At 41.9% G+C, this 26,511-nt stretch overlaps 1 protein-coding gene across 9 annotated transcripts in view; it reads right to left on the bottom strand.

Moving 5' to 3' along the window:
• Positions 1–26,511, bottom strand: part of MTHFD1L (methylenetetrahydrofolate dehydrogenase (NADP+ dependent) 1 like) — a 232,870-nt gene that overhangs the window by 160,893 nt on the left and 45,466 nt on the right. For 7 of the 9 annotated variants that reach the window (XR_007519593.1, XR_007519595.1, XM_049903523.1 and 4 more), the window contains exons 8-11: positions 17,068–17,179; positions 10,349–10,440; positions 8,746–8,843; positions 4,922–5,095 (exon numbers count right to left, since the gene is read on the bottom strand). Coding sequence is in view for 6 of the 9 variants with exons in the window: in XM_049903523.1 (XP_049759480.1) it covers positions 4,922–5,095; positions 8,746–8,843; positions 10,349–10,440; positions 17,068–17,179 (476 nt within the window). In the remaining 3 variants the exon portion in view is untranslated. The other 2 variants (XR_007519606.1, XM_049903570.1) reach the window with 2 other exon arrangements.

Here is a 26,511-nt window from a genome sequence, read left to right as displayed (position 1 = left end):
TGTAAGGGCAGGATGGAGACCCATCCTGGGTGCACGGGGCATATCATGTGCCCGTTCAAATACCCACAGCTGCATGCAGAGCTGAGTTCTCAAACAAAATTCCTTTTCATTAGTGTAACTAGGAAAATATGTAAAACTCAAGAGCCCCTAAGATTCTTTTGGCGTATTTCCCTGAACAATTCCCAGTACTTTTCATTTTGTCAGGCAAAGCAAATAAAGTGATGTGTAGGTGTAAATACCATGAGAAGTGTAGCTGATGAAATACAGATGATTCTGACTGAATAAGAAAACCTTAAGTTTAAAGAATGGCTTTTTAAAAAGAATCTGTTCTGCATTTAGGTTATTAATGGTACAAGATTTTTAAAAATCCCATTGTTTTATATTTTAATCCTACTGTTGATTATACTTAAATCACATTTATACATAAATTCAAAATGTACAATAACACATGCATTGTTATTTAGATTTATTGAAAACTTACTAGTGTCTTTGAATTCTTCTAAAGCATGGGAAAAGATTTATGTTACGGTGTTCAGAAAAATAAGCAGGACGTGAAATAGTATTTAGAGTACGATCTCAAATGTGTAAAAAGGATGGAAGCAGAAATAAAATCCTGGAAGGAAATATAAAAATTTTTAACACTCTAGGTAATGAAGGATTTTGTTTTTCTCCTTTTGTTTTTCTTTATTGTCTAAATTTTATACAATAAACCAATACTATTTTCAGAATAAAAAACTTTCAGAAGCGATAATTTATATTTCTACAGAAGTTTCCAACGGTGCAAATAATGGCTTAAGAATACCACTTTTCTGTGGCTGACTGGATCAAAAATAAAAACATGGAGGTGATTCTTATTTTGAATTGATTTATCACTTTAGATTATAAATGATTGTCTGTGTTCTAAACTGGCCTCAAGCACCCAGCTATCAAAGATTCAATACTGAAGGCAGCTTCCAAAAAAAGACCAAATCTGCTGCTGTCGCGTCCACTCTGACTCATACTGACCCTAAAGGACAGAGCAGTGCTGCCCCATAGAGCTTCCAAGGAGTGCCTGGTGGATTCGAACTGCCAACCTTTTGGTTAGCAGCCGTAATTCTTAACGACTAAGCCAACTGGGTTTCTGAAGGCAGCTTACACACTTAAAAAAAATACATCATTTGTGCTGGGGGCAAAAAAAAGTTTATACTTTCCTTATAGAAGGCAGTGCGGTATATACTTTCTAAAACCCTTCAAGTTTTGCCACAGATATATATCAAAATCCAGCCCTCACAGCTTTCTTTATCAATGCTAGTAAAAAGCCCACAATTTAATTTTTATTCTTTCAAAGGTCTTTGTTAGGTAAGGGAACTTACACCACACATTCAGAAAGAGAATCGTGGCTGTCTGAGGGTTAAACCCGCACCTGAGAGCTTGAGTCTGATTTCTGCCTGTTATCTACAACATGACAGCATGCCTCCTTCAGTTCACTTACACATATTAACGCCAGCAGAGGAAGAGTGTGGGAGAATGTTCTACCGGGTACAGATGGACGTCTGGCTGTGATCCCATGTTAGCCATCCTCTGGCACACGGCTGGAGGCCAAATATGACTTCAAGTTAGGAAGCTGATAACTACATTGTCAAAGCTTTGTGCTTTGTTGTTGTTGGGTGCCGCTATCGGTTCTGACTCACAGCGACCCCATGTGACAGAGAAGAACTGCCCCATAGGATTTTCCACACTGTAGTCTTTATGGGAGCAGATTACTGGGTCTCTCTTCCACTAAGCCACTGGGTAGTTCAAAGTGCCGACCTTTCGGTTAGCAGCCGAGCACTTAACCACTGTGCCACCGAGGTTCCTTTCGAGTGCGGAACTTGATAACAACATCATCAGAGCTTTTGTTTTCACAGTATCAATTCTGTGTTCCCACTAAAGGGCAGCGCCCGGTGTAGATTTGTGTGTTTATTGCCAATATTGACAATCATGAAACTAAGCAAACGAGCCAATAGATAAGAAAAATGGCTCCTTGATTCCTCCTTTCTAAAGCACATTTTTCTGAGTTTTCATGATCTGTTGACCTCAAACAGGTGAGGAAATCAGTGACCCACTTAACAAGACAGTCTAAAGCCTAAAAAGAGGGAAGAAGATTATGGATAAGATGCTAAGTTTGCTTTTTAAAGTTCTTAATGTTCAAGAGTCTATTTAATCATTGCAAACGGGCGAAAAGTTCGATTCTGTTCAGGAAAGCAGCACTGACTAAATTGTGTCCTCCAAACACTGGGACCCCCACGACTGGCCGGCTCTTTTCAGAGGGCCAGAAGGTGTCTGCAGGTGGGGCCAGTATCAATCAATCAGCAAGGAGCTTTCCCACAGCTCAGTCACATGGACTCAAGACCAGGCAAGGGACTCAGAATCCAACTGAGGTGGTCCTGAGCCTGAGGAAGAAGTTTTTAGTGACAGGCCACCGAGTGCCACGGCAAAGTATACCAGAACCAGCCATTTGCCACTGAGTTGATTCTGGTTCATGGAGACCCTGTGTGTGTCAGAGTATAAGTGCTCCACAGGGTTTTCAATGGCTGATTTTTCAAAAGAAAGGCCAGGTCTTTCTTCCAAGTCACCTCTGTATAAACCTCCTTGAAACCACAGCTACCAGATGAACAAGATCCTGGCTGTTCATCCCTCTTACAAAAATGGAGGAGGAGGGAATATGAAATTATACCATTAGAGAGGTGAGATTATAGGTGATATTTTTTGCTTTTTATCTTTATAGTTTTAAATAGTTGAACTCACCTGTAGGCATTTTTCCTAAAGAGACAGCTGAACCATGCACAAATACGCATGCCCAAGGTTAATTTTAGTAGTGTTTATAATGGCCCAAAATTGGAACTGATTTAAATGCTCGTCATTAGAGCACGGGTTAAATAAATTATGGAACATCCATATCATACTTGCAAACCATTTTTCTGTCTCAGTACACTTGAAGAATTAAAAATAAGCTCTAGTATCAGCAGCTGGAAGTCCCTGGTTGGTGCAAATGGTTAAAGCGCTTGGCTGCCAACCCAAAGGTTGCAGGTTCTAGTCCACCCAGAAACACCTCAGAAGAAAGGCCTGGTGATCTACCTCTGAAAAACCGGCCACTGAAAACCCTGGGGAGCTCAGCTCTGCTCTGACACACGTGGGGTCACCACGAGTCAGAGCCGACTCCACAGACTGGTTTTTATCAGTGGCTGAGCCACAGCAGCGCTTCTCCTCGTGGGGCTGGAGGTGCCAGACAGATGTGTGATCTGGAATCCACCCTCTTCACAGGCATTTTTTACTCCTGCCTCCCAGAGCCCGCCCCTCTCGCACATATTTAAGAATTGCTGATGGCAAGCAATGAAATGTTATATAGTTGTGAAAAATCGATACTACAGATGTCTATACTCAGTGGGGATACGCACATTGTTGGATAAACAAGTAGTTTACAGAAGAGCACATTTAGTACGATCTCATTTAAGCAAGACCGGGTCAGTGTCAAGACAGTCTTCACGACGTTAACAGTCCTTTCCTCTGCGTGGTAGGATTTGGGATGACTTAGACTTTCTTGTTCATATTTTTTTATTTTTTAAAATAATTTTACAATGACTATGTATTATTTTTAATACCAGAAAAATAAATAAAAAATAATAAAGCACTTATATTAATAATTAGGGAACCCTGGTGGCACAGTGGTTAAGGTGCTCAGCTGTGAACTGAAAGGTCGGTGGTTCAAACCCACCAGCTGCTCTGTGGGAGAACAATGTGGCAGTCTGCGTCTGTAAAGATTACAGCCTTGGAAACCCTATGGGGCAGTTCTCCATAATTTATTTAACCCATGCTCTAATGACGAGCAGTTATGGGCAAAGTGGTGCCATGGTTAAGTGCTCAGATGCTAACCGAAAGGTTGGTGGTTTGAACCCCCCCCAGCAACTCCACAGAAGATCTGGTGATCTGCTCTCGTAAAAATTACAGCCTAGGAAACCCTATGGGGCAGCTCTACTCTGTCGCAGAGGGTCACGATGAGTTGGAATCAACTCGACAGTGCCCAACGACAACACATGAATTATTAAATATGTAAAAAACTAAGTTAACTATTAAAGTCAAATCCAGTTATAACAAATCTCTGCCTAACAAACACATTTTTGCGTCTTAAACCTTGGCTCATATATCATAAGTAATAGTCAATGCAATGAAAGTTCAAGACAACAAAGGAATTTATATGGTTTCTTGATGTTCCCTCAGGTCACACTGAATAAATATTTGAAATCCCTTGTTTCCTATCATCGTTTCAACTAATAAGAACCTTGTGCTTGGGTGTAGTTTTTAAAAAGGCAGGGGCTGGGGGGAGAGAAAACAAACACTCATTTTCACAAAAACTATGAACATGTCTTTTATAAAACACTTTATAAAATGACGAACACAAGTGAAAATGGCCCACCGCTAGTACTAAAATGTAAGAAAAGAGAAACGAATCTTTGTAACGTGACTATATATATGAGAAACATCAACAAGAAACATTAACAAAGAAGGATAAGCCTCACGCCATTATCTGTGCATTTTCCACTGGAATATTCAAAATAGAACACATAAAAAAACTAAGCAGTTCAAAATATTTTACTTTCAATTCTCATTTTGCTTTTTTGTCATGAAAATTCAAAGGTGTGGGAGCAGCAGTGACCACAACACATTATGAGAAACAAACGATGAGCTGCTTGTTACACTTTGTATTTTGTGATGGAGACAAATTAGTTTGGCACTAAAAAGAAAAACCTGCCTCACGTTAATGAAGGGATGCCAAGTGCAAGGGACGCGGTACAGTCAAATGTGAGCAGAGGACGGATTTGAGGGGACTGAAGACAGACGTAAATGGGAAAGAGAGTTTTCTAAACATGTCTCCTTTGCAAAATAGTTTTAAAAGTTGGCTTACCCCGCAACTAAGACGTATTTTCCATCTGCTTGATCTTTTAACCTTTCCAGCACAGACAAACATACTTTGGCTTTGCTTTTGCCATAGATTTCAATTTCATCTGCAAGCAATCCTATCTCCTTGGCAAGAACATCCACAGCTTTTGGAGTCTGTCTTCTTGAAATCTCAATATCACTGGGGGGAAAACACAGAAGATGGAAGAGTCTTCTCAGCTTCGGTGGTCGATGCTGAAGTGAAAAACAACCATAAACCATGCCAACGACTAAATGAACACAATTGCTCTGTACAGGGTCCTTTCTCCCAAGCAGTCTTAAGCACAACTGCTAATGATTAATGTGCGTGTGAAAACAACACATCATTTTAGAAAAACCACCCAGAAAAATTCACAAAGGTCCTAGAATTCATGGGGCATGTGATGTGGGTGCAGTGATAACACCTATGCCACAAAGTGAGGGCAACTGTATATCACAACATGTCCAAAGGCCTCCTGCAAATGTAACTCCACCATCGAGCAAAATGCTTGCTTTATATGGGTCATTGCTGTGTTGGTTAACCATGACTAGAAGGGTTATTGCACAATGCTCTCCGACTGGACTAGCCACATATGTCTCTTGGCTATTCAAAAATGTGGAAATGCTATTTCGTTTTATCTGCGTCCATACTTTCCCTCTTTCTTTCCTATTTCAAGTCCAAAATCACATTTCATAATATTTAATTACATAACTGTTGGTAAAATGACCTAGGGCTCCAAGCTCAACTTTAGCTGTAGAAAATTTTAGTAGCTCCAGAGTGTCACTGGGCAAATAATTGAACTGTTCTGTTTTACTGGTAAGATGAGAACCCCGCTGCTCATCCTGCAGTCAGATTATGAAAATCAGTCTCTGTACCCATGAACTTTTCAGAGAGTGCTTTTCGGGGCTCATGTGCACAATCATTTCTTTCACCAGGGTTCGGGCCATCCATCTGGCAGGCCATCTGTGTGAGAGTGAGAATCGAAACACACACTTACTCTCTGGGCAGCAAGGGCAGACCAGAGCCTTCAGCCTGGAAGAGGAGGCAGCAGAACTGCCCTGGAAAGTTCCACACCAGAGAAGACAGCAGGGCCAGACTCAGTCTGGAGGACTTACTTTGTGGGACAGCAGTCCCTTTGCAGTGGGCTACAGAGCCCCCTCCCCAAGGGCAGAGAGCCCCCACGCTCTTATTTTTTCTTATCTTATTGCTGACAAATCATCCCTCAGACCTGCTGTTATTGCTAGCTGTGCTGAGTGAGCCCGGACTCATAGCAACCCCCAGGCGCAATGGAACGAATCACTGCCCAGTCCTGAGCTGTCCCTATGATTGGCTGTGGATCAAACCGTGGTGATCCATAGGGTTCTCACTGTCTGATTTTCAGAAGTAGATTGCCAGCTCTTTCTTACTAGTCCATCTTAGTCTGGAAGCTCTGCCGAAGCCTGTTCAGCATCACAGCAACACGCAAGCCTCCACTGGCAGATGGGTGATGGCTGCGGGTGAGGTGCATTGGCCAGAGCTGAACACGGGTCTCCCACATGAAGATGAGAATTCTCCCACTGAACCACCAATGCCCCCACTCTCAGCTCTAATATTACCTTACTTACTCCTCCATGACCCTACAGTGATCTAACCTTGATGTCAGAGATAACAGTAAACAAACCTCAGGTGCTGGCTTCTCCAAAAAACACTAGAAAAGCTGAGTGGGAGAAGCCACCTGAGGGAGCAGGGAGAAGATACCTCGGGCCTGGGATGTGGGGCTGAGTTCACTGCTTCCAAGCCGGATGACTCTCTTTCCTCTGGTCCTCCCCTCAGTCCTCTCTAGTCCCCCCTCCTCCCAAAACTTTACTTTTCTATGAGGAGCCCTGGTGGCACAGTGGTTAAGCACTCAGCTGCTAACTGGAAGGTTGGCAGTTCGAACTCACCAGCTGCTCAGTGGGGAAAAAGATGCGACAGCCTGCTTCTATAAAGAAGCCTTGGAAACTCTATGGCACAGTTCTATTCTGTCCTGTAGGGTCACTATGAGTTGGAATCAACTCAACAGCAGCAGGTTTGGTTTACTTTTCTATACTCCATTTTTCCTTTCTGGCTATACCTTTTATCTGTTTCTTTCTCCCTACGAACTCCTAAATTGAACAGTCTAAACTTAAAAAGTGTCCAAGATTTTCTCTTCGGTAGTTAAAGAGTCACAGTGACATCATTTTGATTTTTGGAATGATTTGTAAATTACTCAGCCTACTTTTTCTTTCCCCAGCAGCTCTAGAAGTCAAATTTGGTCAAACAAGCAAAGCACCTTTTCCCCAAGTAGAATTTATCTTGCTTTATAAAAAAAAAAAAAAAAAAAAAAAAATTTTTATTTATATAAACACTTCGATACACAAATTGGCGGACTCTATCTTCATTGTTTTAGTTCTCTGTAAACAGAATCTATTTATTTTTTTAAAGCTAAGGGCCTATACCAGCATGAGTTCAAAAAATGAGATATTTTACTAAGCAGATTGCATAACTACATGGATAATGCCACAAAGAGTAACATTCTTCACTAGTATTTATGTATTAATGGACACAGAAGACGACTAAGATGTTTATTTCAGGGGAGAAAACCTAGCTGGAGGGTTTCACTTAGCCCGGGGGTTATCATCAAACCAGAGTGTTCAGCCTACTGCCCAAGGAAAGAGGTCAGTTCTAAACAGGGCTTCGAACCAGTTCATTCCAGTTTGATCCTCTGCTGAGAATTTGCCTTTCCATCCAGATATACTGAATCAGCATCTACATTTTAACAAGATCCCCGGGTGATTCTTATGTACACAGAAGAATTTTTAACAAATTGTCAGCAGGAGGTCGAACCAGGATGAGCCTGTTTGAAGCCTCGGTTCTAAAAAGCAACTGGTTATCAAGTGAGACACTGGTCACTCCTGAGGGGTTCATCTCCTTGATATGGACCACCTGGGGGTGCCCTGGATGAAAGGCTGGGACACCTCACTGTGGCGGGGTGGCCTGGGAGGATTCTGATTATGAGGCCAGAAAATGCATTTCTCTGGCTCAGACATCATAACTAATTGATTATCTAAATCACACGCTGAGACTACATCCTGCAGTTTGTATTTCCGAATTTATATAGAGAGAATACGTAGTTTAAAATAAGAACCAAACCACTTGCCATTAATTCGATTAGGTTTCAAGGTGACCCCGTGTGTATTAGGGTAGAATTGTGCTCTCTAGGGTTTCTAATGGCTGATTGTTGGCAAACAGCACTCTGGAGAAAATATCCATCTTGACTATCACAGACTGTCCAGTCAGATAGCATATATTTCTCTATTTTGAAGAAAACTGTGCTCGGTTCTCACATGGAATGGTGTTGGGTTTGGCTGGGCATTTACTTACAGGTTAGAAACCTACATAGTCCTTAAGACCAAGCTGACATGTGTTGGGCATTTCTAACACTGAAAAGCATTTTCTGAATAGCACATCACTGTAATTTGTCAAATCTACGGCACCGTTATTTTAGGGACCACTCAGAAGAAAAGAGCGCCATGGAATACAGGGTACGTCATTGACTGTAACATGCATCCAGATTTCAGAAATGAAAAAATATGCCTTGCAGAATTGACAGTATATGGTAAACATACATGTTCGTTACTGTTTAAATTTGGAAGATGTATGAAGAACAAATGGTGCAGCAATTCACTTAGGGAAGATTATCTAGCAACAAAACCATAGTGCTTTTAAGTTGTCCCCCCAACCCAGTAGATAACTTTGGACATCTAAGGCGTGTCAGGGAGCTGACGTCAGTATAAAAACATCACCAGCGGTACCTTGGCACAGGTGACAGAGGCTGAAGTTTCAAACAGTGAAGCCTCCACCTGGTGTACTGCTGTTCACGAAGCCATCTCCTTCCACTGCTGACCACGTTCTTCAGAGAGAAGAGAAAGGACAACTTCAGTCACGGAGGTAAAAACTGACAGAGTATGTATTTCAGTCAGGAAAACAGTTTTCAGGGATGGTGTATCATGAAAAGGATTATGAAGCTGCACGACAAACCAAGTGAATATCAGGAATAATTTTATTCACATGGAATTAGATTTATAGTTTTTTTCTTTTTAAGTAAGGAAAATGTGACATATATGTACTATTAAGATTGTTTAACTAGTGCTCACTAATGGCTTCAAGTACACGGTGAAGATTATTCTGAGTGGGTTCTTCATCTCATTTAGAAAAGGCAAAGGACGAAAACATGAGTCTGCATGAATGACCGGCTTCGAGGCCCAGCCGGCAAACAGCAACACCACTTCAAGTACAATGTATAAGCCTTCTACAGTTGTAGAAAAGTACTAAATTTATTAAACAGTAATATTTATATATATATACACACACACATATATATACATATCTATACATTATAAATAAGAAAAAAAAGAAATCAAAATAAATGGAAATAAAATTTGGCTTTAGCTGAATTATATAATCCTTCCAGAAATGTGATCCCATTTTGAAATAAACGAAGTTTATGACTTTTTACATAAGAAAGAAATATATTAAAACTTGCTTCTGTTTAACTCTGTCGTAACAGAAATGAGACGTTCAGGTTTCTCTATTGCCGGTTAATGCCACGGCCAGCAGTCACTCACACCGCACGCTCCGATAGCACCAGAACGCTCGGCTTATTTAGTGGATAGCTGCAGAACTCAGGCGTCAGGCCACACGGATGGTCGTGGTCTGAAAAGCTGTCCACAAACTCTTTAACACTCCTGTCTTCAAGAGGTGAGCACGGTCCCCCCTTTCCCTTGAATGGGAGCTAGCTTAATGACTCGCTTCTAACAAGGAAAAAGGAAGTAAGTGTGTGACTGTGGAGACTAGGTCATAAAACTTCCTGGTCTCCTTCTTGCTCTCTGTCTTGGATCACTTGTTGTGGGGGAAGTTACCTGTCATGTCGTTAGCAGCCCTCTGGAGAGGTCCAGTCAGCCTACCAACAGCCAATGAGGACTTAAATACCACATGCCAACAGCCATTAAGTGCGCCCTCTTGGAAGTGGACTTTCTGGCCCCAGTCAAGCCCTAGCTGACATCTTGATTTCAATCCCATGAGAGATCCTGAGCCAGGACGATTTCTGGCCCACAGAAACTGTGAGATAATGAATGCTATTGTTTTAAGTTTTGGAGGTAGTCTTGTTACACAGACCCTGGTTTGGTCCTTGGCTCCATATTTGTGTGATCACAGGCAAGGAGCTTAATTTTTCTAAGTCTCAGTTTCCTCATCTGTCAAATGGGTGTAACAATACTTATAGGATTATTGTGATTTAATTCTCACAGTGTAAAATGTTTAACATTGTGCCGGGTAAACAGAAAGTAATCCCAGACTGCTGGGAAATACTAGTCAAAGCTCTAAACCCAAAATTCTTCAGAGCTGTGTCATGCAAACCTGAATCCGCAGAGCTGCAGCAAGGAGGCTCACATCATCTTCTACAATGAGACCACTAGAATGTACCCTGGGAGACCCACATTCAAGTTTCCCTGAAAAACATTTGAGAGAAGGGGGAAAAGACTTTCAGGCATATTATGTACAACCAAATGCTCCTTTAAAAAAGGATATCATGCTTGGTAAAGGAAAGGGTCAGTGAAAAAGAGGGACCCCTCCATGAGATGGGTTGGCACAACAGCTGCAACAATAGGCTCAAACATACCAGCAATTCTGAAGATGGCACAGGACCGGGCAATATTGCCTTCTGTTACACATAAGGTAGCCACGAATCGAAGCTGACTCGACAGCAATTAACAACAAAAAGCCAGCACACTGAATAACGCCTCATTTTTCAGCCCGAGCAGCTCAGATGCCAGGTCAGAGCTGCAGGTGGGTCACCAGGCTCTGGCACAGCCTCGGGCTCTGGCTGGCCTGTTCCATATTTTACATTAGAGAGATGTCCATCTCAGCTACTAACCTGGGATAAAGGGATGTCTAATTAAATAAAGCTCATACGCTTTGGGAAACTATCTCACACTGAAACCAGTGAGAAATTTCTAGGCACACGGTCCCTTCAAACGACTCCAAGTATTACATCGTGATTTTTAAAAAATATGACACACTTAGAGACATAAACAGTAGCTCAAAACCATTCACAGTGGACATTTGCTACACTCAATTTGGAAGAAGGATGGCCTGGTAGCTCGAGCCACAGACTTCACACTTGGACCTGGATTACAATCCTGCCTCCACCTCCTACTAGCAATTGTGACTTCAGACTCTTCAGTTAACGTGAGTAATATCAACCTGATGGAATTTTGTGAGTTAAATGGGATTTTTAAGGTACGTAAACCAAAAAACAAAAAAAACAAACCCATTGCCATTGAATCAATTCCAACTCAGCGACCCAACAGGGCAGAGGAGAACTGCCCTACAGGGTTTCCAAGGAGCAGCTGGTGGATTCGAACTGTCAGCCTTTTGGTTAGCAGCCAAGCTCTTAACTACTATGCTACCAGGACTCCATAAAGGGCTTGGCATATTGTGTGTGTGTGTGAGTGCATGTGTGTATGTTTAAACTATTAGCGTGAAAATACTGCTTGGAAGAAAGGGAAGGGGAAACTCAGAATTATTTCTTATCCTTCTTGGTTTTCTGACATGTATATATTTTATTGGAAGTATCTATAACCTTTACTAGACAATATATACCAAATGGAAGCAATTTCACTTGTGGGTACAAAGTATAAGAAAGCAAACTAAAACACCTATACAATAAACTCAAAAGTGTTATTTGAAAGATCAAGCTTTTTTTGGCAATTTAAAAACTTCCTGTGATCTGACCAATTTTCCATCAAAACTGAGAAATCACATGTTAGGATATTAGCTTCAGGGATTTCCTGGTTTTCAAAACAGAAGGGTGTTTATAAATATCTTTACAATTCCTTTAGTAAGCACTTAAAAAATTTATGCAAAGTAAACACGGGTAAAATGATTTAGGCTGCATCTTCCCTTCGAAAAATGAAATATTTCTAACAGCAACTTTTTTGAATTAAGAGGCCATTTTCTGGATGGTGCCTGGCTACCATTACTGAATGTTTTGGTCAAAGATTCTATAGAAGAATTCTGATCAAAGAGGGGAAAATGCAGTACAGAATTTAAAATTCTCATGGATTCCAGACTTCCTGGAGCCATGAAAGTTGAATGAACCCCTGAAACTACTGTCCTCAGATAATCTTTAAACCTTAAACCAAAATATCCCTTGAAGTCTTTTTAAAACCAAACAACAGTTTAGCTTAACCAGTAAAAAATGTCTGCCTTGATTATGCCCTTTTAAGAACTATCTATATGTGATCAGACTGACAACAGCAACTCGAAATTAGATAGAATCCTTAGAGGGCTGTGAGTTGATGTTAATGGGGAGGAGCAACTCAGAAAAGTAGGGTGAGAATGGTTGCACAACTCAAAGAATGTAATCAATGTCACTAGATTGTATATGTAGAAACGATTGAATTGGTCAATGTCTTGCTGTCAGATTTGCAACCACATCATCAAAATTAATAAAATAAAATAATGTTTTAATAATTCTGCCCATCAAGTACTGTGCTGGGACTCCACCCTTCACCTGCCTGGAGACTATTGTAAGAATGGAGAATGCAAGCTCGCTGAGATGGCTGTAAAATATAGACAGGTCTCGCTACTTATGTGGGTCTCTTTTTTCTCCTGGAGTCTGAAATAAAAGTGGACAAAGAGGAAATTTTTTTTTAATTAAAAAAAAACAAACCATTTTCTTCTTTTTTTGGACCATTCTACTCTTAAATAATCCATTTTGCTAATAGTCGTTTGCAAGAAAGTGCACAAAGCACTTAAGAGAACGTGTTTTATGAAGTTCCACTGTCACGTGTATTAAGGGTGTTGGAAAATCATTTCCCCCAGGTCTTGTTTTAAGAATAACAACACTTCAGTTTTATAAATCATATTAGGCAAAAGACAAGAGGCTAGAGAATGAGACAGAATTGTTTTGTTTTTTTTTAACTGCTAGCGAGTTACTCTAAGGCCTTATCCAAACACGATGGAAAAGAAATGTACTTCTCATTCTTATCTCCATCTTTAAATGATAGAGAAATTAAAAAAGCAAACAAACCTGCATTCTAGAAGCCGGTATCAGCTTATAAATGCATGTTCCCAGAATATTATCACAGATACCTGTGTGAGCGAAGAATATTCCACCTACAGAGTCATACAGTAAATAGTTCCTCCCATAATTTCACCCACTGCCTTAAATAAAATGGAACTTGGCTAACGTGAGGCAATGCTGTTTTGAGAAACTATATGATTCCCAATATGGGATCTGCGTGGAATCTGTATATCTACTTTGAGAAACTCTATGATTATTTGTGAGATTACACTGTCTCATCGATAATCTCTGTAAACGTAATGAGCTACATGAAGAGTAGGTGCTATTAAGAAAACTCTTACCGTACCTAGAAAACTGGAACATTGAAACCTCCCTGTTTTAAAGTCCAAACATTAGGCTAACACAATAGAAGCGTGAACAGATTCAACAAGTCAGGTGTAATTGTTTTCCAAGCACTCCTTCTGGGATATCAGCTACTGGGAAAATCTCTCCTGGAATTAGGTATTCAATAAAATGCCCCTACAGAATGATCTGATCATAAACCCACATCCCATCTGTTTTTACAGGAGGAAAAAAACCCCTACAAGACTAAGATGAGAATGAAAATTTCATTAAAACTTTGCCTTCACCCAATCACAAGTTTATTAAAAATCCTTCTCCTGAGCTGAAGTTTAAATACAAGCACGTTTTCTGTTAACAGTGCTCAAAAAAGTCTACTCATTTCTTTTACGTAGCAAGAGTATGAAAAAAGAGAGGACAAGCCTTCTTTCTCCAAAACTCTGATTGATTAAATTTTCATACTAAAATTAAAACTTTGAATATTTAGAAATGTAATGCTATTATAAACAGTGTGTTCACCCATTTATTCCACATAGCATTTTTCATCTTTGTCTCAACAGCTGTCCTGTCAGTCTTGGTTTCTAAATAGGAGACAAGTTCAAGGAAATAGCTCTAAGTCTGCAACTAACTTAAAACTACAACCAGAGTACAATTCTGAGTTCATATTTACTCACTCACTCAACACTCAAGATTTACCGAGCACTTACTACGTGTCAAGGAGCCCTGGAGGCACAGTGGTTAAGCGCTCGGCCACTAACTGAAAGGCTGGCAGTTCGACCCACCAGGTGCTCCTCAGGAGAAGTGGCTGTCTGTTTCTGTAAGGGTTTACAGTCTTGGAAACCCCATGGGGCAGTCCTACTCTGTCTTACAGGGTCGCTAAGAATCGGAGTTGACTTGATGGCAATGGGTTATTATATGTCAGGCACTATTCTGGGCACTGGGACTCAAAAATGATCAAGAAAAAATGAAATAACTACTCAATACTCTTCTGGACCAAATAAATTCAAGATGAGTAAACGGCAATCTTTCTACCCACAGAATTGTTCAATGAAAATATAATGCCTTGGATTTCCCCCCTCCCAAGAGAATTGTTATACTGAAATCTAATGTTTTAAGGCTGCCTTTTTCAAAAACAAGGGTTCTAAAAAGAAGCCTCATTAAAAATAAGGCACATTTCCAAACCAGATGAATGGCAATAGAAGAGACATGATGAGAATGTTCATGCCCTATGAAGGATGTAACCATGTCACTGCACAATTTGCATAGAAACTGTTGAATGGGAACCTAGACTGCTGTGTAAACCTTCACCAAAAACACAATAAATGATTTTTAAATAATAATAAGGCACATTTCCACTACTGAATACATATGTCATTTTCATATAATCGTATGGTTCAAAAGGAGCCCAAAAGATCATCCCAGTGTCTGCTATCTCGAGCTAGGATGGTGCCAAGGTTGCTCTAAATGTTGACGCTCTAACAAAAACACGGCCTGGAGTCCCTGAGTGGTACACATGGTTAGGTGCTTGACTACTAGCTGAAAAGTAGGCAGTTCAAATCCACCCAGAGGTGCCTGGAAGACAGGCCTGGTGATCTGCTTCTGAAAGATCACAGCCTTGAAAACGCTACGGAGCAGTTCTACTCTGACACACATGGGGTCACCAGGAGTCAGAATCGACGAGATGGCAACAACAAAAAAACAGCAAGCAAATATTACAGCAAAGACATATTTGCTTAAAAAGAAACAGAAAAAAAAAAAACCCTGTAACTGACTGATAATCTGAGACTCTGAGCAGAGGTACAAAGCTGTCCTGTCCACCACTAGTGAGCTAAGCCTTATTTTTCTCAGGGGAAAGAAAAAAAAAAAAAAAGTTACACTCAGGAGCTACACATGTTTTAAAGAAGTTATTTAGTTCTATTTGCTAACAGTGAGCCATGATACTGCACCTTTAACTGCTTCATCAGAGGGCAGTAGTGGTTCAGTGCTAGAATTCTCCCCTTCCGTGTGGCAGACCCGGGTTCCAATTCTGTCCAGGGCACCTCACACACTGCCACCAACCATCTGTCAGTGGCGGCTTGCATATTGCTATGATGCTGAACAGGTTCCAGTGGAGCTTTCAGACCAAGACAGACTAGGAAGAAAGATGATCTGGCAATCTACTTCCAGAAATTGGCAGTGAAAACCCTATGGAACCTGTTGTGGATGGGGTCACCATGAGTTGGAATGGACAGTACCTAACAACAGTAACAACTGCTTCATTCATCTGTGTGTTCTTAACACAAAGCAAAGAATATGAGCACCCTGGCAAGCTCACGAGTACCTCACTTTGACGATCCAATTCACCCTGTGCAGTCTGGTCTCAAGCGATTTTAATCTGACTGACTGGTGGGATTCCGGGACACTAAGAAGCTACCTTTCCTAGGAGGGAGGGCCAGTATCAATCCCTGGGTACAGCTCACTCTCTTTAGCGGGATTGGCTAGGTTTCCAGACCTAAAACTCAACTATGGCACTGGCAGAGCTGAAAGAGGGCAGAAGTCTCCATCCACCCAGGCTGAGTTCTGACAGCTTTGGGGAAAAAGGCTGCCCCTGGGCCTCCAGCTCAGCTCAGTACAGTCCTCTTCTCCAACTGGAGTCTGAAGCCCAAGGCCAAAGGTAACAAGGAAGGAGGGTGCCTTTGCCTCTCTTTGCCATGGTTCCTTGTATACATATTACTCAGGTACTTGATGAGAGACCTGGGTGTGGTCCACGGCTTCACTACATCAGAGTGTCCTTTTGCAGCTCAGAAAAAGGTACCCTCCCTTGTTCAGCTCCCACTGGGCCCCTTGGCTGGGTACCCCGGTATGGGGCCAAGATGAGCTAGGCTATAAAGTGGGCTTGCTGTGGTCCAGGGCACTCCTGGATCACTTGGTGAAATACCATCAAATAGAACCCCAATCCCAACACCGCTTCTGTTTCTAACGGTGATTTTCAAACTGCTCTCTGAGGTAACTTTGGAGCTCCAGAGAAGTGGTTCAGGGGTCACCTGAAAGGGGAAATGAAGGAGACGGGAGGTCTGGGTCTCCATTCCCACCTTCCCAGCAACTCTGCTTCCATATGTTTTTACATACTGGGATTCAGCTAAGGTTTCTTTGGAAGAAGGGACTGTGCTGCTTTCTCAAAGACTGAAAACCACTACTATTAGCTTATCTTAAACAAACAAACCAAAAACACCAGTTGCCATCAAATCAACTCCGACTCATGGAGACCCGTGTGTGTCAGAGTAGAACTGTGCTCCGTGGGGTATTCAATGACTGACTTTTTAAAAGCAGTCCACCAGGCCTTTCTTCCAAGGCACCTGCAACCTTCCAGTTAGTAGCCAAGTGCTTAACCGTTGGTGCCACCCAGGGACTTAGTTTATCTTACATATGTACAAATTATTTACTTGTGGACACAACTGACTTGACTGCCAGATGCTAGAGCCTAGCAAGGGGACTTTTCCAACGTGGGAGGAGGAAGCAGCCACTGCGCTGCCATCGTGGCCCCTCTTTGCCTAACAAGCAACCCCCAAGTGTATGTACACTGACATTCTAAGGTTCCTATACCGTATACTTATGTTAATAACTACCAATATTTCAGGAACACACTCTCTTCTGAACGCATGAGGCTGACGTTTTTCACGACAATCTTACCTATTTTTATCAGCATCTGCACCAATATTAAGACACTTACCTGAGAGAAAGTCATGGGAACAACTGAGAACTGTAGTCCCTGGTTGTATCCAAGCAAGGGGAATCTCTTCTGGCTTGGGCGAGCCTAAGACCACAATGTTAGCCTCATGAAGCTAAAAAGAAATAGAAAAAAAAAAAAAAAAAAACCACACATTTTAATCTGTAGCATAAAGACACAGCTAAATATTCTGGTTAAATGCTGCAATGTAAAAGATAGCCATCACAGTTTCAGAGTTTTGCTCCGAACTGCTGACATGGGCAAAATTGTTTCACTAATTCAAGTATATGTATTAGTATGAGGGCAGTGGTGGCTCAGTGGTAGAATTTCCACCTTCCACGCGGGAAACCCGGGTTTGATTCCCAGCCAGTGCACCTCGCACCTCATGCATAGCCACCGCCCATCAGTTGAGGCTTGTGTGTTGCTATGATGCTGAATAGGTCTCCGCAGAGCTTCCTGACTAAGATAGACTAGAAAGGCCTCATGATACACTTCTGAAAATCACCCAACAAAACCCTGTGGATCACAATGGTCTAATCCGCAGTCGATCACGGGGATGGTGTAGGACCGGGCAGTGTTTCATTCCGTTGTGCGTGGGGTCGCCATGAGTCAGAGGCTAACTCGACAGTAGCTAACAACAACAACATATCTATTAATATAAACAGAACATGAGGATCATATCCTAGAAAAAAAGGAAATTGGACTTTAAAATTTCCTTAATCACTTCGGTATATACATCCTGTGGCATATTATCGTTTACATATACTTACCACTAACCACAGCATTAGGTAGGTTTTTTTTTAACCACAGTATCAAGAAAAAAGCTAAGGATGGGGAAAAGAGAACCATACTGATGGAAGGAGGCTGGAAAGGCGGGCTGGGGTGGCATCCTGATTGAGGAAGGGGCTACGGAGGAAACCGTGGGTTTTTGTTGGAAAGCCAGGTAAGGTCTGCATAGTACAGGGGCCTGCAGCCAGTACAACTGCACAATCAAAATTAGACCCACATGAAACTTTTACTCCGTCTTGGAAGGGCTTCCAGGAGCCTGGGAAGAAATCTCACTTCCTTTAAGGCCTGGTTAGTCTCTTCTCAAAGTGCTCATTTTTCTGAGAAAGAGAAAAGAATGCAATCACTGCTATAGAACACATCCATCATGTCCACCCTGTTCTGATTTTGACGATGCAGCGCTGGAGGAAAAGGCCAGGTAGGGCAGTTTGATCTAGGCCTTGGCTCTCACCTCAACCAAACAACGACCACCCATGGGGTCCCAGTTAGCACCCAATGATTTCAAACTGGATTCATATGTGGAGGACAAGAGGCAAAAAAGGAATCTGAGACTTGTGGGGGAAAATAGCCATGATTGTGCATGTCAGCTAGGTGCTGTAAATATTATCTCATTTCCTATCCTGACTGTGTGAGGCTGTTACTATACTCATTTAATAGACAAGGAAACTGAGGTATATAGGCTTTAAGTAACTTGCATGTAAGTATGTACTGGTGCCCCTAGAGTACCCGGTCTTGGAAATGCGCTATGAGGTGGAAAGAGATTAAAGGTGCCCTGCCCTTAACTTTCCCACACTGATGGCCATTCCCCCCATTGCTTTGTCTAAGGATCTGATGTCCTGTAACTGACTGCAGACTCTCTGGGATCAAACAAGGTCCCTAGGTAGGACAAATGGTTTGCACTCGAATACTAACTTAAAAGTTGGTGGTTCAAACCCACACAGTGGTACCATGGAAGAAAAGAAAAAAAATTAATAAATACAGTTATGCGTCGTTTAACGTCCACGATATGTTCTGTGAAGTGGCACATATGTGTTCTGGATGTTGTGTGAACACTATATTATGAATGAAATTCCTTTCAGGCATTCGCTTCTAAAATAAGAAGGCTTTGTCCATATTAAAAGTTTGCTGGGGTAAATAACCTCCCTCTCCAACCTGGTGGTGTAGTGGTTAAGAGCCATGGCTGCTAACCAAAACGTCGGCAGTTCGAATCTACCAGGCGCTTCTTGGAAGCTCTGTGGGGCAGCTCTACTGTGTCCTATAAGGTTGCTATGAGTTGGAATCGCCTCAGTGGCAGTGGGTTTGGTTTGGACAGTTAGTTCATCTAAAGTTTCAACAAATTCTTCTGTTACCTTGGCATCAGCACTCGCAGGCTCACCGCTCACTTTCACATTATGCAGCGTAAAACCTCTGAAGTGCCTGAACCACCCAGCGCCGGCACTAAACTTGATATCACAGACTGGTCCTGTTTTTGCTTTTAAGCACCTCAAAGAAGCTCTGTGCCTTAGCAGTGATGTCCACGTGCTGAGAGGGACTTGCTTTTGTGTTTGGCCCTCAATCCACGTCATTAGCAATTTCTCCATAGCTGACATAGCTCCTCTCACGTTTTCATCAGCCTTGTAGCTTTAGGTAGAGCCGATCCTTTAAAAGCTCGGAGAACTTTTTCTGTTTTTAAGGACTGTCATGATTGTCAAGTGTGACAAGCCTAAATCCACTACATCCTGTTCTCCAATCAGGATTTCTGAACTCTATTGTATCTTCAGGGACGATGGACGTATATGTGGTGGAACATTGTCCAGACAGACATTATGCAGCCATGCCTGTCAACGATCATACTCTACAAGTCCTTACCCATTCTCAGCTAGGGCAGGCTGATTACTGAGGACCTCAGGGAAGCACCAGGCCAGTTCCTGAACCTGAGAACTTTAAACACTGTGTGGACAAGGGGATGTACCAGCTGATGTCTTTCAGGACTCTTGGGATAAGAGACAGCAATGAGCAAGCCCAATCCATGGTAGTCCCACCTAGTTGATAAACAAGAAGCCAAGATCTAGAGCAGTTCCAAGTTCCCCTGGTGGAGGAGGAGTACACCAACAATTAAAATACTTGTCTTTTCATACCGCTGACAAGGCCAGCTTTTAAAAATTAACACCCCACCCAAGAGTATGGCCCCTGGACACCTTTTTAACTCAGTATTGAGGTCACTCCTGAGGTTCACCCTTCAGCCAAAAATTAGACAGGCCCATAAATTAAAACGAGACTAAAAGGGCACACCAGGCCAGGGGCAAGAATGAGAAGGCAAGAGGGGATGGGAAAGCTGGTAACAGGGAACCCAAGGTCGAGAAGGGGAGAATGTTGACATGCTGTAGGGCTGGCAACCGATGTCACAAAATAATATGTGTATTAATTGCTTAATGAGAAACTAATATGCTCTGTAAACCTGTATCAAAAGTACAATTAAAAAAATACCCCAGAGATATTTGATCTACTGGATCACGCAAATAGAAAAAAGGGTATTAACATTCACTGAGGATCCACTAATAAGCCAAAAATATTACTTGCTTTTTGGTATTTGACTGTATTAAAGCAGGAAGTGAAAGATTACATCTAAGTGGTGTGGCAGTGAATCTACTTTATTAAACACATTAGAAAGATAAAAAAAATTTCTACCAAAACATTTGTCTAAATGTTTTCTTTTGCTAAACTACAGAGCTGTAACACTGTTAAACAAAATGAAGACATTTATAGACAAGATTACTCCTCACCTTGTCTGTTAAGCTGCCCATGCTATCTACCGATAGATCTGAAAAGCAGCCAGAATTTTGGGTGGGATCATATTTAGGGGGGAAAATGTTCTGATGAGAAGAGAGTTTTTAGACATCTGTTTAAAAAAGTATTCCTTCATTTACATATACCACTGTCAGAAATTCAATCACGCACTAAAAAAGCCCGTTGCCGTCGAGTTGATTCTGACTCATAGCAACCCTGTAAGATAGGGCAGACTGCCCCACAGGGTTTCCAAGGCTGCATTGATGGACAGAATGGAAGCAGAGATGATAAAGTACGTGATAAAGCAAATATTCCAAAAGTTAATTATAAAATATAGGTAGTAGGTATACCGATGCTCACTGAAAAATTCTTTTCAGTGTGTTTGAAATTGTTCATAATAAAATGTTGGAGAAAAAAAAAAAGATCTGCAGACAGGAATCACCATTTTGCTACATTTTCATGCACAATAGCAAAAACAGAACATGTTAGATATGTATTCAAAAAAAGGTTGTTAAAACGATCAAGACTGAAATGTTCATTTTGGAAACAGCCAAGGAGTACAGGTTGACACAAGTCCCCCTAGGAACACGTAGTTTACTATGCTTGGTGTCTTTGATACTGCCTGTTCTTTTCATTACCTATAAATCTTATTTCCACCCCTGAACTCCATACTCACACACAACCTTAAGTGAGCAATGCTAATAAGCAACTGGGGGACAGTTAATCCCACAGAGGACAAACATCCCCTCCCTTCGCAAGGATCACTACTTAGATACTGATTATTTCTGGAAAGGAAAAGTGCTAGATGCTTAAATCAGTAAATAACCCACAAAGGACGAAGGGAAATTTTAATGAGCTACAATTCAAGAATTATCATCTCACTGGCTGTTCCCACTTTCCTCCTCCCAAATGGGAAAGGTCCTGGCCAAAGTCTGACTTGAAACTTTACCTCATAACAAAATATTGCTTTCTCTGCTGAGACTTGAGTGGAAGCAGCTTGAAGAGAACCACCCATTCCCCAGACAGGGGACCAAATGTTAAAACAATAGCAAGACACAGATATGCAGACATTTAACAGTGTTAGTGTGGGAGTTACCATATAGTTTAGATAACATGAAAACTATTTTCTCTGAGTCAGTGATTTTTAAGAGGGAGGTGGAGGCAGGCACAAGAATATGCAGAGAGAGAGGGCAGATATTATTTGGATATTGAATATCATAATTTTATACCTAGAAAATAAACTGCAGTTTAAAAAATTTAAACTACAAGAAGTACATCCCCATGCTCTATACTACAACACAGAACTGATCTGCTCTCAACGTGTTCCAAAGGGCACAGAAGAAAATCTTAGGTGTGAGATTTGTGTACGTATCAAAAGAGGGGATGGGTAAAAAAAATGGTTCAGAGGTGTTTCTCAGCAAAGATGTGCTTCTAAAATTACAATGAGAAAAAGAATAAAAGTGACCCGGAATTCTTTAGTGAATATACTCACTCATCTGATATCTTTGGGTACCAGATTGGGCAGACACCAAAGTAGCTGAGGGTCTGAAAATAAAAATCCAGTCCCTGTCTCCACGATTTTTGAGCTAAGATTTGCAAGATGGAGGGGCAGAGGCCAAGACACCGGGATATGAGAAGAAAATATTAAACGGTCAATTTCAACTTATTTTTCTAAACGTGGAGTCCCTGGGTAGCCCGAACGGTCAAGCACCCAGCTGCTAACCAAAAGGTTGGCAGTTCAAGTCCAACCAGAGGTGCCTCCGAAGGCCTGGCAATCTACTTCAGAAAAATCAGCCACTGGAAACCCTAAGGAGTACAGTTCTACTCAGATACACATGCGGTCTCCATGAGCCAGAATCGACTCAATGGCAACTGTTTTTTTTTTTTTTTAAATGGTTTAGTTTTAACATACAGATTGACATTGGCATTCTCGATCAGTTCCTGTGTGTCAGCTGGTCAAATATCACACCCAGTGAGTACAGGTAAGGGTCCTGAAGGAAGAAGGGTAGGGTCAAAAACACCAAAGTGCTGACATTGTCCTCTTGCTTGTTACTCGTTCTTTCACTTTCAATGAACTGGGATGCACTGTGGTGTACATAAGCCAGTTAAACGTGGCCTTACCAAAAATATAAAAATAAAAACTGTTGCCGTCAAGTTGATTTTGACTCATGGTGACCCCATATGTTACAGAGTAGAACTGCTCTGTAGGTTTTCCAGGCTATAATCTTTACAGAAGCAGATCACCAAGGGAGCCACTGGGTGGGTTCGAAACACTAACCTTTTCATTAGCAGCTGAGCGCAAACCATTTGTGCCAGCCAGGGGTAGGAGGCTTTAGAGATCGCATAATATTCCAAAGTAGAGTCTTCGCGATGCTTAGAATGGGAGAGGGTGTGTCCGTGAAAATCTTATATAGCACAGAGGCTGCTTAACTATCTCATGGCAAAGTCCTAAAAGAGATGTTATAAACTTTTTTTATAACATGTCAACATTTCCAAATTTTCTGACCTTTTTGTTTTCATAGAGCAAGTTATTTATCAACATATGCATTTAACTGGTTTAATAAACGGGCCTATTCAAGAAAGTCTAATATTGCAAAATGAAGTAGTTAGGTAGAAAGGCCATTTTGAATACCTAAACCCCAGTCATTGACATTCTGAATGACTTTTACCATTCTGAAAAGCTTTTTTTTTTTAAATTGTACTTTAGATGAAGGTTTACAGAACAAACTAGTTTCTAATGAAACATTTAGTACTCATATTGTTTTGTGACATTGATGGCAACTTCACGACATGTCAACGCTCTCCCTTCTCAAGCTCAGGTTCCCAAACACCAGCTTTCCTGTGCCCTCCTGCCTTCTAGTCCTTGCTCCTGGGCTACTGTGCCACTGTAGTCTCATTTTGTTTTACGGGCCTATGTAATCTTTGGCTGAAGGGTGAGCCTCAGGAGTGACTTTATTACTGAGCTAAAAGCATGTCTGGGAGTCATATTCTTGGGGTTTCTCCAGTCACTGTCAGGCCAGTAACTCTGTTTTTTTTCTGTTAGAATTTTGTTCCACATTTTTCTCCAGCTCTGTTTGGGACCCTCTACTCTGATGCCTGTCAGAGCAGTCAGCGGTGACAGCCGGACACCATCCAGCCATGCTGGACTCAGTCTGGTGGAGGCTGTGGTGGTTGTGGTCCATTAGTCCTTGTATGATATGCCTTGGTGATTTTCCTTTGAGGTCTATCCTAAATGGGGTTCACTGAGCTTTTCGGATGGTCAGTCTTTCATCTTTCATGATATTAGGGAAGTTTTCTGTCAGAAATTTTTCGATGATTCTCTCCGTGTTTTCTGTATTCTCCCCCTGTTCTGGAACTCTAATCATTCAAAAATATTTGCTTTGGACTGTCTACCACATCATTCTCAGTGTTTCTTCATTTTTCTTCATTTTTTTCTCTGATTTTTCCTCAAACAAAATGGCATCCACGTATTTGCCTTCAATTTCATTGATCCTGTCTTCCACTGTTTCAAACCTGCTCCTCGGACCTTCTATGACACTGTTCATTTCTGAAATATTGTTGTTTATCTTCTGGTTTTCTAATTGCTGTTTTTGTATGATTTCTAGTTGCGAATTTATTTTGACTTTTTGTTCCTGTACTATTTTCCTGAATTCTTCCATTGTTTTGTCTGTCTTTTCCATGATTTTATCTATTTCTTCCTCATTTTTGTCTACTTTTTCCTTCAAATCTTGGATAGCTCTGTATGTTAAAGATTTGAATTTCCTATAAGGTAGTTTCAGTGCCTTTTCTTCTGCTAAAAGGTCATCTGGTGTTTTATTTTGGACACCTACTGGAACCATCCGGTCCTGTTTATTTATATGTTTTGGCATCGCCTGCTGTCTTCAGGACGTTCAGTAGTTATTTTCTTCACTTATTGATTTTAAATTATTTTGTTTCATCCTGCTTTTTTGTTTTATCTGGTTATGTCTGAGCAAGCAGGCTGGGCATTTTTTCTTGTTTGCCTGTCTGTGGGCACAATACTTCTCACCACCTTGTCTAATGGACAGGGCCAGTCACTCAGCAATGGTGCATCAGGGCAAGTCCAGCAGGAGGGGTGGCTGGGATGGGTTGTTTGTAGTGCATACTGGGGCTGATGGTGTGAGCCTGGGGGTCAGTACAGGGCAGGTTCTGGCAGGCCGTGCCTGTGCTGCTTGGGGATGTGGTGTTCAGCACACAGTGCAGATAAGCAGGACGGAGGGTGGAGGTTGTGATGTGTGGAGCTAAGTGGATGTGGGAAAGAAGACAAAGAAGAGAGAGAAACAGCAGCCAAAAAAAAAAAAAAGTGCTGAAGTAGCCTGCTGTCATAGTGGTGCAGACCTGGAGAAGCCGTGTGCTGGTGGTTTTCTACCCAGGTGATGAGGCACAGCCTGTCAAGAAGGGACAGATATGGCACATGCAGCTGGATGGGTGGGAGAAAGGAAAGGAAGGAAGGGAGAGAGATAAGAAACTAGATTTTAAAAAAAGGAGAAAGGCACATGCAGCTATGTGGTGGGAAGAAAGGAATGGAAGGAATGAGAGAGAGATAAGAAACCTAGGGGGAGAAAAAAAGATGCTAGGTGGCTGGGAAGAAGGAAAGGAGGTAGAGAAAAAGAGACAGGAAACCAAGGGAAAAGAAAGAAAGAAAGAAAAATGCCCCAAGAGAGCCCACCACAAGCAGGTCCCCAGCCAAGTGGTGCTGCACTGTCTGTCCAGAAGGAGCGGGGATGGCACATGGCATGAGGTGTTCAGGAGAAGGGTAAGGAAGGGAGGTAGAGAGAGACAAGAAATTGAGAAAAGAAAAAAAAAAAAAAAAACAGGAAAGGAAAATGTTCCAAGGGAGCCTGCTAGAAGCTGGTCCCCAGCGGGGCAGTGCTGAATAGCCCATCAAGAAGGGGCAGAGATGGAACCCGGCTCCAGGTGTTCAGGAGAAGGATAAGGAAGGAAGGCAGAGAAAGACAAGAAACCAAGAAATAAAGTAAAGAAAGAAAGAAAAAAAAAGTCCCAAGGGAGCCCATCAGAAGCACGTCCCCAGGTGAGTGGCAACTCATAGCCTGTCAAGAAGGAGCGGAGATAGCACACTTCACAAGGTATTCAGGAGAAGGGTAAGGAAGGAATGTAGAGGAAGACGAGAAATTCAGAAAAGAAAAAGAAAAAATCCCCATGGGAGCCCACTGGCTTGGCAGTGCCCAGGTATTCAGCAGACAGGAAAAGAAGGAAAGCAGAGAGAAACAAGGAATTAAGAAATGAAGAAAAACAAAAAGGAAAAAGAAAAAGCCCCCAGGGATCCCACTGGTGTGGCGCCTTGGACCAGGGAAGTGGCTCCCCAGCTGTTTGGCACGGCACAGCCCATTTAGAAGGAGCAGAGATGGCACACTTCAAGTGTTCAGGAGAAATCAAGGGAAAGATGGCAGAGAGAGGTAAGAAATTGAGAAAACAAAAGAAAATCCCCAAGGGAGCCCACTAGCGTGGCAGTGCAGACTGGGGAAGTGGCTCCCATGCTGCTACGCACGGCACAGTCCATCTGAATGGGGAGGAGATGGTACACAGTGCCAGGTATTCAGGAGAGAGGGAAGGAAAGAAAACAGAGGGAGATGAGAAACTGAGAAATGACGAAAAACACAAATGAAAAAAGAAAAAGAAGGAGATAATAACAAATAAAAAGAAATGCCCCCAGGATCCCACCACTGTGGCAGAGCAGACTGCAGAAGTGGCTTCCAAGGTGAGTGGCACAGCTCTAGAAGGTACGGAGATGGCACACAGCACCACGTGTTCAGGAGACAGGAAAAGAAGGAAAGTAGAGGGAAATGAGAAACTGAGAAATGAAGAAAAACAAAAAGGAACAAACAGAAAAATAATAAAACACGCCCCCCCCCCCCG

Source organism: Elephas maximus, chromosome 1 (assembly GCF_024166365.1).
Source record: "Elephas maximus indicus isolate mEleMax1 chromosome 1, mEleMax1 primary haplotype, whole genome shotgun sequence".
Taxonomy (NCBI): Eukaryota; Metazoa; Chordata; class Mammalia; order Proboscidea; family Elephantidae; genus Elephas; species Elephas maximus.
This window is presented reverse-complemented; position numbering and strand designations above follow the sequence as displayed.